Here is a 12,631-nt window from a genome sequence, read left to right as displayed (position 1 = left end):
CTTTAAAAATCAGGTTTTACAGCTTGCCACAGTCAAGGTCCTTTTCCTAATTTCTCCCTATTCACAGCAGCCTCTAGAGGGCTTCCCTGTTTGTAAAGAAAAGGAAGAATTGCTTACAGGAGCACTTTCTACCCAGTGCTTCCCCAACCAGGAGGCTCTAGCTGGTCCCTTTCCCTTCTTGTGAGGCGCTCTCCACAAACTGCTTTGTTGCTACATCCAGCTGCAGGGCCTTGACCACCATGGCATCACAGGTAGCCATGCTGTTCCCAGGACTGGCTGAGCAAAGAGACATTTCCTTCCATTTCCTATGCACACACTGCTTTTATGGTAGGGTCCACGCAGGGCCTGGACTGCTGCCATGGATCACTTCCTTAAAAAAAAAACAGCATTGAAGCACCTGCTATGGAGAAACTGACAGAGGTTTCTGTGGACTGGGTCAAGATTGGCAGGTCCCATCTCTGACTTTGTGCCTCTGAGGTACCAGATAGGTGGACCAGCCTTTTATTGGACCAGCCTCTGTTGGTGAGAGAGACTAAGAAGAAGAGCTCTGTGTGGCTTGAAATCTTGTCGCTCTCACCAACAGAGGCTGGTCCAGTAAAAAGACATTCCCTCCCCAACCTTGTCTTTCTAATACCCTGGGATCCACATGGCTACAACTACACTTAGCAGTTTGCGGTATCCTTTAAAAAAGAAGCCTGTGCTTTGAGCCATAAAGGCCATGCACTTACCTGGTTGGAGCTGCACCGCTTACACAGCATGGTCAATACACATCTACTACCATGACACACAACTCAGCTGCCACACTGCCCAGCCACCTACCTGGGGTGTAAAGGTGAAGATGTTCTTTCTGATGTCGTAGAGCTTGGATGTGCCCAGGACTCCCATGTACCGGAAGGGTCGTCCACTCAGGTTCATTCGCTTGTTGCGACCTGTGAGAAGTGGAAAGAGGAGAGGTCAATGCCTCTGTTACTGAAATGCTCTGAGAGGACACCTAAGACAGGACATTTGAGCAAAAAGGCTCAGGCTTAACGGCTGTCCACTTGCAAAGAAACCCACTTGATCCAAGACACATCTGGAGCAAGAGCGTTTCCAATAATGATAATCTTGTCACTTTTGGACAACGCTTCGGTCCGAGGACAGCTCCCCACTCTGGATGTGCTATGCTGCACCTTAGGCATTATAGCCCATCTGAACACTAGACCGGGACTCTGGAGATTTGGGTTCTATTCCTGCATCTGGCCTCCTGGATGATCTTGGGCAAGTCACATGGCTGCTTTATGCCTCAGTTTCTCCATCTGTAAAATTGGGACAATACTGCTATGAAAAAGTGCTAGATAAGAGCTGGGGACTCATTATTATGCCCTGTTCCAACAAGCTTCTTGCACTGGAGAGTTAAAACATTTACAGCCCTCCCACTGGATCAGGCTCTATTGTTATCGTTGTAGGGGAAACTGAGGATTTGTAGCTTAATTGAAATCTAGCTGCTAGAACAATCATATGCTCCCTCCTTTGAACTCCTAGGTCCCACACTGCTTGTACCAAGATGTTTGAGTCCCTTGTTAATATACTGGCACCACTGAATGAAGGTTTTCCTCACCAGCATGCAGCAAATCCCAGGCAATGGGGTGCACAGACATGCTTCCACCTCTCTGAGCAGACACATGCAGTGGGGAAGCTATTCGATATGTAAATGAAGATGTGCTCTCAGAACAGAGGAAGGAGGCAGTGTGATGTTGCATTCCATGTGTTTTATGGAAATATGCTTATGAATGTCACTGATGTAACTGGAATATACTTTATGCAAAAGGTCTCTTGTAAGATATCATAACCAGCGGAGGGCAACAGTACATGACTTACAAGAAGAGGCTGAGGGAACTGGGCTTATTTAGTCTGTAGAAGTGAAGGCTGCTATCAAATCCTCAGCTACCTGAAGGGGGGTTCCAAAGAGAATGGAACTAGGCTGTTCTCAGTGGTGACAGATGACAGAACAAGAAGCAATGGTCAAGTTGCAGTGGGGGAGGTCTAGGTTGGATGTTAGGAAACACTATTTCACTAGGAGGGTGGTGAAGGACTGGAATGGGTTACCTATGGAGGTGGTAGACTCTCCATCCTTTGAGGTTTTTAAGGCCGGTCTTGACAAAGCCCTGGCTGGGATGATTTAGTTGGGGATTGGTTCTGCTTTGAGCAGGGGATTGGACTAGATGACCTCCTGAGATCTCTTCCAACCCTAATATTCTATGATTCTATAACAAAGGTTATAACCTACTGAATATATTCCTCCTATTTGTATGCATGTATCATTCTTGTATCTGAATCTAGAAATATAAAATATAACTCTGAGGTCCTATTGCAATTATGCAAAGTGTGGGCCATTAATGGTGGTTTAGAATGCTGATGGCTCCCACTGACTAGGACAATTGGTTGTAAATGGTTTATTTATCTGCATGACTTCCTGTGTACTGTGGCCCAACCCAGGAAGCATGGAGACTAGAGGGGTCTTACAGTGACATGTGACCATGTCACATGATACTGGAATCCATCTTAATTCTTGTACTTTTTCCATTGATGAGGCAGGGGTGGGGACAAGCACAGACAAAAGATTCTCGCCTTGTGTCAAAGCTGTAAGGGGAGGGGAGCAGGACAAAAAGAGGCTGCCACTCATGAGAAAACCCCTGCTTACCACCTGAGATGTCTGCTGGAACTAACACAGACTGTACCAGGAGAAAGGATTGGGCCCAGACTTTGAAGGAGCTGTGAAAGAAGCTTATTGGAACATCTTTGAGAGTGAGATATTACCTGTAATCAGTTTCTCAGTGTATTAGGCTTAGACTTGCATGTTTTTGCTTTATTTTGCTTGGTGACTTACGTTGTTCTATTACTTGAGACCAATTAAATCTTACTTTTTATACTTAATAAAAATCACTTCTGTTTATTAATAAACCCACAGTAAGTGATTAATACCTGGGGGAGCAAACAGCTGTGCATATATTTATAGAGGGCAAACAATTTATGAGTTTACCCTGTATAAGCTTTATACAGAGTAAAACTGATTTATTTGGGGTTTGGATCCCATTGGGAACTGGGTGTCTGAGTGCTGGAGACAGGTAACCTGCTCAGATGTTTTCAGTTTAGTCTGCAGCTTTGGGGGCCTGGACCAGACTCTGGGTCTGTGTTACAGCAGGCTAGCATGTTTGGCTCAATAAAACAGGGTTCTTGAAGTCCCAAGCTGGCAGGGAAAACGAGCTCAGAGGTAATTTCAGTACATCAGGTGACAATCCCAAGGGGGTCTCTGTGACCCATTATAGGCAGATTTTCAAGAAGCTGAAGGCTGTGCTAGCAATGCGCTCCACAGGGCTTTCAGGAGCAGTACTGGCTGGAGCTACACAAAGCAAAAGGTTGGGATAGGACTTGAGAGGTCTCCCTTCCCCAGGCAATCCCTTCACAACACCCAGCATCTGGTTCAAAACAGGTCCCTTCTAGAGATCAAGCAAGCAACACAAGAGGGGACTGCTGAAGAGTGAGCAGTCTCCAGAGGAGGAGGGAAGGAGTCTCAGTATTAATTCAGACCTCCCTCGCCTGCATTCAACTGGCCATAGGAAGAGAGGATAGGTCAAGGGCTTTGGATGATAACAGGGCTCCTGTCTTTTTGAAGTGTTCCCTTATCTCAGTGGCTCTCAACCTTTCCAGCTGACTCTACCCTTTTCAGGAGTCTGATTGTCTTATGTACCCCAAGTTTCACTTCACTTGAAAACTACTTGTTTACAAAATCAGACCTAAAATACAAAAGACTATCTCAGCAGAGGGTTACTGACAAACTGCTGACTCTCATTTTTGCCATGTAATTATAAAATAAATCAATCAGAATATAAATATTGTACTTATATTTTAGTGTAAACTATATAAAGCAGCATAAACAAGTCATTGTCTGTATGAAATGTTAGTTTGTACTGACTTTGCTCATGCTTTTCCTGTAGCCTGTTGCAAAACTAGATAAATATCTAGATGAGTTGATGTACCTCCTGGCAGAGCTCTGCGTATCCCCAGGGATACATGTACCCCTGCCTTATCTAGATGACAAAGGAGTTCAGACTCCAACTGACCTTTCACCCTCCATGCCCCTTGTCAGACTTTCACCCCATGAAAGCTGCCTGGACAGTCAGAGGGTACGGAGCCCATTGGAGGTCTGCATGCAGGAGCCCAGCACCACAGCATCTGGGCTGCAGGCTCCGCACTGGAGGTTGTGAGGTTTTTAAATGAGAGGAAAACCATTTCCATCGATCTACGGCTCTGCTGAAACTTGTTATAACAAGATCTAGATTTGGAAGCGAGCTTGACCAACATGGCCATATTGACGGTAGCCTGGGCTTATAGTCAGCAGGTTGGAGACCGACGCTGGTACTTGAAAGAGGGATTCGGGGGGGGAGGGGGGGGGAGAAGGGGGAAATGGGTGGTGACAGGGCTGTAGGGAGTTCTCCCAAGAGTCCTTTGCCCGCTAAAAGAGGGGGTTAGAAGGTGTGCAGGGACCATTAGAGAACAACACACCTGTGTTCAGTCAGGAAAGAGGGTTACTGGCAGCCTCATGACATTCTCCAACAAAAAATGGGGGTGGGGGGAAGGAGCTGATAGTGTGTCATGGGCGCTGCCACAGCTGAGACAAGACCTGCTGCTCCGCTGGCCATTAGTGCACATTGGAAAGTCAGACACAGGGAGGATCGAGTCATTTCCCAAGCTGCCTTTCCCTGTCCCATCCAGATGTTCTATCACCCCCTACCCCAGGTGCGTAGGCAAAGCTCCAGCCACTCACCTAATCTGGCATAGATGTGGCTGAGGATCCGGGCTGGCTGCACTCTGATGGGGTAGACATCAGCCACTGTCTCCACCTCGATGCCCTGCTTCTTCAGGATGGCCTTGATGCTGTCTGTCTCGGCTAGGATGCACACTGGGTGAGGGTGGAGAGGGCAGTATCAGCAGCTGGAGATCTCAGGCCAGGAACTTCACTGCCAAATGGCCATTCTCCATTTGTGGAGGCTGCTCAGAGACTGGGTGCAAGTTGCTTGGTGATGATTGCTTGCGTTCCATCATCGTTAAGGTCAGCACCCATCCCAACTAACCTGGCACCCTAGAGAACAACCTGGGCTCTCCGCCATGACTGGTAGGGGTCTGAGAGCCATCCTCCTGGCAGCAACAATTGCCATGTTGAAGCTTTCATTGCCCAGTGGACTGGATGAGAGGTCCAGGTTAGCAGGTGACAGAGGTGAGAGCAAGACTCATCTCGATATGAGCCAGCAATGGCACTGGCAGGAGATCATGGTTTAAAGGGAGCACTTAAATTTCTATAGCTCCTTCCATCCTGAAGGACCCTTAAGAGCTTTACATACTTAAACAGATTCCTTTATATAGCTCCCATGTCACTTGGGCCACTGCTGAAATGTAGCTACCTCTGTAGAACACCACAGCAGCTGGTTTAACTGAGGGGAGACAAGGAATCTTTAAATCATAGTCCTGGCCCCTTCATTCTCAGAGTGCCATCCAAAAGAACAGCATCTCAAGCAGCAAACCAGGCTGGGGCATTCGCTCAGCACTGACTCAGAGGGGAGAGTCCCCACAGACACACTGACACTTGAGAGGTCTTCCAATCAAGTATTGATTGAGTTGACCCTGCTTAGCTTGAGTGATCTCACAGGATCAGAGAAACTGTAAGGGGGAAATGTTACTTTTGCCATCACCTCATGGCACCACTCACCACCTGTATGAAGCCTTTCAACCCCCTGAAAGGGCAACCAGCTGCACCACCCATTGCCAGACGCAAATAACATCTGCCAAATCAAGTCAGTTACCAGATCCAGTATGGTAAAGCTGCCAGCCCTGCTGGTGGGCAGGAAGCCATTTTGCAGCCAGAGACTGTTTCCATCCCTTCTTGTGTAGCATACCTACAGCAACCTGTAACATCAGACTGCCATGCTCACCTTGGACTACCACATCCGGTTTTGGGACAGTAGCAAACCTGCGGTTCAGGGGATCAATTTCACCTGGAGCCAGAAATCCCTGCGTGAAGAAATAACCAGAGAGAGGAATTGCCCTCAGAGAAGACAAGCTGCTTACAGAGACCCCTGCTAACATTACCCTAGCAGCAGAACACATCAGCAACACAGATCACACACACCGAGGACCAGATCAGATGGGGAACCCCCATCTGTCAGGTTCAGTCGATCAGCATTACAATGGGCTCTTAAAGCCTACTGGAAAAAGATAGGGGAAGAGGTTTTTCCAAGCTTTCTGGTACTCATGGATGACTCAATTCGGAGCCAGACCCTCCTTCACCCAGAGTTATTTTGCTTATAATGCTATAACAGCATTTAAAAAAAAGAGAACTGGATAAATTCATGGAGGTTAAGTCCATTAATGGCTATTAGCCAGGATGGGTAAGGAATGGTGTCCCTAGCCTCTGTTTGTCAGAGGGTGGTGATGGATGGCAGGAGAGAGATCACTTGATCATTACCTGTTAGGTTCACTCCCTCTGGGGCACTTGGCATTGGCCACTGTCAGAAGACAGGATACTGGGCTAGATGGACCTTTGGTCTGACCCAGTACGGCCGTTCTTATGCTTTCTATCGGTTTTCAAGTATCTAAAGGGGTGTCATCAGGAGGAGGGAGAAAACTTGTTCACCTTAGCCTCTAAGGATAGAAGAAGCAATGGGCTTAAGCTGCAGTGGGGGAGGTTTGGGTTGGACATTGGGAAAGAGTTCCTAACTGTCAGGGTGATTAAGCACTGGAGTGGATTGCCTGGGGGGGTTGTGGAGTCTCCATCTCTGGAGATATTTAAGAGTAGGTTAGATCAATGTCTATCAGGGATGGTCTGGACAGTATTTGGTCCTGCCATGAGGGCAGGGGACTGGACTCGATGACCTCTCGAGGTCCCTTCCAGTCCTAGAATCTATGAATCTATGTGGCCTCACTAATGTTGAATAGAGGGGGATGATCACGTCCCTCGATCTGCTGGCAATGCCCCTACTTATACAGGCCAAAATGCCATTAGCCTTCTTGATAACAAGGGCACACTGTCGACTCATATCCAGCTTCTCATCCACTATAACCTCTATGTCCTTTTCTGCAGAACTGCTTCCTAGCCATTTGGTCCCTTGTCTGTAACAGTGAATGGGATTCTTCCATCCTAAGTGCAAGACTCTGCACTTGTCCTTGTTGAACCTCATCAGGTTTCTTTTGGGTCAATCTTCTAATTTGTTTAGGTCCCTCTGTATCCTATCCCTACCCTCCAGCGTATCTACCGCTCCTCCCAGTTTAGTGTCATCTGCAAACCTGCTGAGGGTGCAGTCCACATCCTCCTGCAGATCATTAATGAAGATATTGAACAAAACCGGCCCCAGGACTGACCCCTGGGGCACTCCTCTTGATACCGGCTGCCAACTAGACATGGAGCCATTGATCGCTAGCTGTTGAGCCTGACTATCTAGCCAGCTTTCTATCCACCTTATAGTCCATTTATCCAGCCTATGCTTCTTTAACTTGCCGGCAAGAACACTGTGGGAGACCGTATCAAAAGCTTTGCTAAAGTTGAGGAATAACATGTCCACTGCTTTCCCCTCATCCACAGAGCCTGTTATCTCCTCATAGGAGGAGTGTCTCCAAGTACCTCAGTTTCCCCACTTGTCCAATGGCTTGAAATAGCTTTTGACTATTTAGGTGGTCAGGTTTGGGACTGTCTCTTAGTGTGCATATGTACAGTGACAGGCATGATCAGGCTCTGCGTTCGTTTGGGGTCTGTGCAGTGTCAGGCACAGTAAGGGCACCAATCTCAGTAAGTACCTGGCACAAGGAGCACACGTTGGTGATGGGCATCTCTGCAATGCCTGGCACAATGGGGGGCCCTGAGCTCAGTCGGGGTTTTTCGCCTTCCTCTGCAGCATGTGGCACAAGTCACTTGCTGGAGGATTCTCTGAAGCTTGAGGTCTTCAAACCACAATTTGAGGACTTCAATAACTCAGACATAGATTAGGGGTTCATTACAGGGGTGGGTGGGTGAGATTCTGTGGCCTGCATTGTGCAGGAGGTCAGACTAGATGATCATAATGGTCCCTTCTGACCTTAAAGTCTGTGAGAAAGAACTCTAATCCCACCAAGCCCCCATTTGCTATAGTTTGGCAGGAAGAGAGCTCATCCAGACAGGGTAATTCCTAAAAACAGGCCTGAAAGATGAATGAAGTAGCCACGAGCTGCAGTGGTCATAGTACAGCGCACTGCTATGCTGAATAGCAGCCCCTGGATGCTGACTGGGTACTTCACTATCCTGGCGGAGGGATGTTTTACTGCAGAGGGGATGGTGTGGCGGACGATGTTACTTAGACAAGCCTCCAGACACTCATATGAGCATATTTCAGAAAAGGTTGTTCACCCAACACACCAGCCAGCAAGCAGGGCCAAGCAGAGTGCAGTGACCAGAAGAAGAAAGGCTGGAGATAGGCCTTGGGTAGAATGCAACAGAACAGCCCCATGTGTTTGTCAGAAAGACAAGTGCTACTCAGAGGCAGATGCAGAGAGTACCTAGGAGTAGGGCGCTATAAGGAAAAGCCACATATTCCATGAAGTTATGGACAATTCTTGCAAATTTAAAGATCTTCCGGGCCTGGTGCTAAGTTCGCCCAGTTCCCACTGACCATGGTGGAGGCAAGAGTGCTCAGCAACTCGATGTTTAATGCAACAGGAACAAAGACTGACTCCTGAGCAGACAAATACCTCAGCGACCAGAGCTGCTAAGTGTGGACTAACCAACAGGCCACAGTGACAGGTGTGATCTCACCTCTGCCATCAGGCACCCCAGGATGTAGAGAGACTGGCCCCACATGTGGGGCAGCTTGCCCATAGGGACTCGGTCAACAGTGTGGGGATTCACATACTCCTCATCCATCTGGAAAAGGAAAAAAAAAAAAAAAAAAGTGTGAGATTGGGCATCCGACAGTGGCTACAGCCTAGGAGATGCTGCAAGGCACCAACCCACCGCCCAGCAGGGAACGTTTCTTTAGAACTGTCATCACATGCCTGGGGGCCCCTCTCTTATCGGGTGGGGTGTTACCCAGGCAAGCTTCCCCTCCCATGCCCTGATGGGAGACCCCCTCCCAACCTCCTCCCAGTTAGCTAGGGGAGGCCAATACCACACATTCAGGGCCTCCCAATGCAAATCTCTTGGAAGCAGCTAGAGTTTCCACACAGCATTGTAGCAACATTCCCATGGATCTTCCTGATTTAGTGCAGCAGAGTTCTTAAGCTACCAGAGGATCCCCAGCGTGGCTGTGGCGTCCTCTCACTCTTGGTAGCTGGATGCTGACTTTAAAGGCAATTGACACATTTTAAAAAGTACCCACCCCCAGGAGATCATAGCTGCCCCTGCATGCCCCTTCCTCCTTGGCTACTTTCAGACATTTGGTTCATTGGGGTCAGGCAGACAGACCTAGAGACTGACGGGGAGAGGGGGGGGCAAAGGGCAGCCAGCAGAGCTTAGAACACCGCTAAAGCACTGCCTGGCAGGGCAGGTGCCTCAACAGCGAGCGACACCCATTGGAACAAGTGGCGTGTGCACGGTGAGTGCTGCAATGAGCTGAAGGGCATGGAGGTAGATGGAGTTGTGCTTCCTGGCTGGACGTGCTAGCTGCGTCCACACTGCAGCTGGGGGCAAGCCTGCCAGCTCAGGTAGACAGATTCGTGCTCAGCTGCAGCGCAGATGTACCCACTCCATCCTGAGGAGAGCAGGCCTGGGGACAGGGGGTGTTGGAGCCAGATGTTCTGACCTCAGAGGGAAGGGAGCACACAGCCCCTGCCCACCCTCCCACCCCCCGAGCCTCACACACCGGTTGGTAAAGGGGCAGCATTAACCCAGAGAACTGGCGTGATGGACATCCTCTCAACTCACAGGGCAGAGGTCATAGCAATGCCCAGTCTTAGTCCTGACCAGGAATGAAGCATGCTGGAGATGAGACGCAGCAAGCCATGCTCACCCTCTACCCAGCCCATGCAGAACAGGGAGGGGAAAGTCAGCAGGGGGATTCCTGCAGGGATCAGCACCAGCTGTTCTGAGCCTCCAGCAGGGGGTGCCCAGCTTCACCCCACATTGCCCCTGGCCAGGCAGGTGGACAGCGATGCACAGGTGTCTTGGATAACAGCTGTCATCAATGCCCCTCCCCACTTCGAGCACTGGTAGAGGGAGCATCTATGGGGTGGCAGCAAGAGCATGAGGCAGGGGAAGGGAGATTGGATCCCTTTTGACTCCTGTTACCTCTAATGCTTCAAGCAAGAGCCTGGGCCCTGGGCATAAGGTGCAGCCCCGTCACTCACTGGCTCATTTAAGAGGGAGCGGGGCCCAGTGACTGTGACAGGGCAGCTGCTGCCCAATGGGGCTTAAGAGAAGGCACCTGGGCCACATACACAGAGAGATGGAGACAAGACTGGGTAAGTGGGAGCTGCCTGAGGGAAAGAACTGCAGGAGACCCGCCAGAAGAAAACTGTCGGGAGCACTGGCTAGAGCTGGAGGACCCTACCAAGGGGACGGAGAGCTTGTGGCAGAGCCAGCTTAGTCAGTGCAAGCTGGGCCCAGAAGCAAGGGGTTGATTCTCGAGGGTGGATCCCAGGAGCAGAGGAGGCCTCACAGGTTGGGAGGCCTAGGAGACTAACATTGCAGGGCGTCCTTTGGCAGAAAACTGAGTGGAGGGAGGGCTGTGGGAGGAGCCCAGCAGCACAGGGCTGGCCCTGGAGGGAGGTTCCCTGGAGCAGGATGGGGTACACAGGTGAGGAGCCCTAGGGAAGAGGAGCCCCTGTCACAGGAGACCTGACTTGGGGCTACAGGAGAAAGCTGAGCCCCAAGGCTTCAAGGGAGAGCAACGCTTCATGGCTCATGGGAGAGCAGCAGGTCTGAGAACTCTCAGTGGGAGGCCTGGAGAGTGGGTCCCTGGGACAGAGGAATAGAACTGGGACTGAGTGGTTCATAGAATCATAGAATCTCAGGGTTGGGAGGGACCTCAGGAGGTCATCTAGTCCAACCCCCTGCTCAAAGCAGGACCAATTCCCAACTAAATCATCCCAGCCAGGGCTTTGTCAAGCCTGACCTTAAAAACCTCTAAAGAAGGAGATTCCACCACCTCCCTAGGTAACCCATTCCAGTGCTTCACCACCCTACTAGTGAAAAAGTTTTTCCTAATATCCAACCTAAACCTCCCCCACTGCAACTTGAAACCATTACTCCTTGTTCTATCATCAGGTACCACTGAGAACAGTCTAGATCCATCCTCTTTGGAACCCCCTTTCAGGTAGTTGAAAGCAGCTATCAAATCCCCGCCCCCCCGCCTTCTCTTCTGCAGACTAAACAATCCCAGTTCCCTCAGCCTCTCCTCATAAGTCATGTGCTCCAGCTCCCTAATCATTTTTGTTGCCCTCCTCTGGACTCTTTCCAATTTTTCCACATCCTTCTTGTAGTGTAGGGCCCAAAACTGGACACTGTACTCCAGATGAGGCCTCACCAATGTCGAATAGAGGGGAATGATCATGTTCCTCGATCTGCTGGCAATGCCCCTACGTATATAGACCAAAATGCCGTTAGCCTTCTTGGCAACAAGGGCACACTGTCAACTCATATCCAGCTTCTCGTCCACTGTAACCCCTAGGTCCTTTTCTGCAGAACTGTTTCCTAGCCATTCGGTCCCTAGTCTGTAACAGTGAATGGGATTCTTCCGTCCTAAGTGCAGGACTCTGCACTTGTCCTTGTTGAACCTCATCAGGTTTCTTTTGGCCCATGCCTCTAATTTGTCTAGGTCTCTCTGTATCCTATCCCTACCCTCTAGCGTATCTACCACTCCTCCAAGTTTAGTGTCATCTGCAAACTTGCTGAGAGTGCAGTCCACGCCATCCTCCAGAGATCATTAATGAAGATATTGAACAAAACTGGCCCCAGGACTGACCCTTGGGGCACTCCGCTTAATACCGGCTGCCAACTAGACATGGAGCCGTTGATAACTACCCATTGAGCCCGACGATCTAGCCAGCTTTCTATCCACCTTATAGTCCAATCATCCAGCCCATATGTCTTTAACTTGCTGGCAAGAATACTGTGGGCGACCGTATCAAAAGCTTTGCTAAAGTCAAGGAATAACACATCCACTGCTTTCCCCTCATCCACAGACCCAGTTATCTCCTCATAGAAGGCAATTAGGTTAGTCAGGCATGACTTGCCCTTGGTGAATCTATGCTGACTGTTCCTGAATCACTTTCCTCTCCTCCAAGTGCTTCAGAATTGATTCCTTGAGGACCTGCTCCATGATTTTTTCCACGGACTGAGGAGAGGCTGACTGGCCCGTAGTTCCCTGGATCCTCCTCCTTCACTTTTTTAAAGATGGGAATTACATTAGCCTTTTTCCAGTCATCTGGGACCTCCCCCATTCGCCATGAGTTTTCAAAGATAATGGCCAATGGCTCTGCAATCATATCCGCCAACTCCTTTAGCACCCTCGGATGCAGCGCATCCAGCCCCATGGACTTGTGCTCATCCAGTTTTTCTAAATAGTCCTGAACCACTTCTTTCTCCACAGAGGGCTGGTCGCCTTCCCATTCTGTGCTGCCCAGTGCAGCAGTC

The 12,631-nt window shown here is 49.6% G+C and overlaps 1 protein-coding gene across 5 annotated transcripts in view; it reads right to left on the bottom strand.

Annotated features, from left to right (window-relative positions):
• The window catches only part of PHKA1 (phosphorylase kinase regulatory subunit alpha 1), a 77,960-nt gene that overhangs the window by 38,006 nt on the left and 27,323 nt on the right, over positions 1 to 12,631 (bottom strand). For all 5 annotated transcript variants that reach the window (XM_039487312.1, XM_039487313.1, XM_039487315.1 and 2 more), the window contains exons 12-15: positions 8,816 to 8,923; positions 5,967 to 6,045; positions 4,805 to 4,939; positions 820 to 929 (exon numbers count right to left, since the gene is read on the bottom strand). In XM_039487312.1, the coding sequence (XP_039343246.1) occupies positions 820 to 929; positions 4,805 to 4,939; positions 5,967 to 6,045; positions 8,816 to 8,923 (432 nt within the window). The remainder of the gene's footprint in view (positions 1 to 819; positions 930 to 4,804; positions 4,940 to 5,966; positions 6,046 to 8,815; positions 8,924 to 12,631) is intronic.

Source organism: Mauremys reevesii, linkage group 9, assembly GCF_016161935.1.
Source record: "Mauremys reevesii isolate NIE-2019 linkage group 9, ASM1616193v1, whole genome shotgun sequence".
NCBI lineage: Eukaryota > Metazoa > Chordata > Testudines > Geoemydidae > Mauremys > Mauremys reevesii.
The sequence above is the reverse complement of the archived record's forward strand: the minus strand, read 5'-3'. Positions and strand labels throughout refer to the sequence as shown.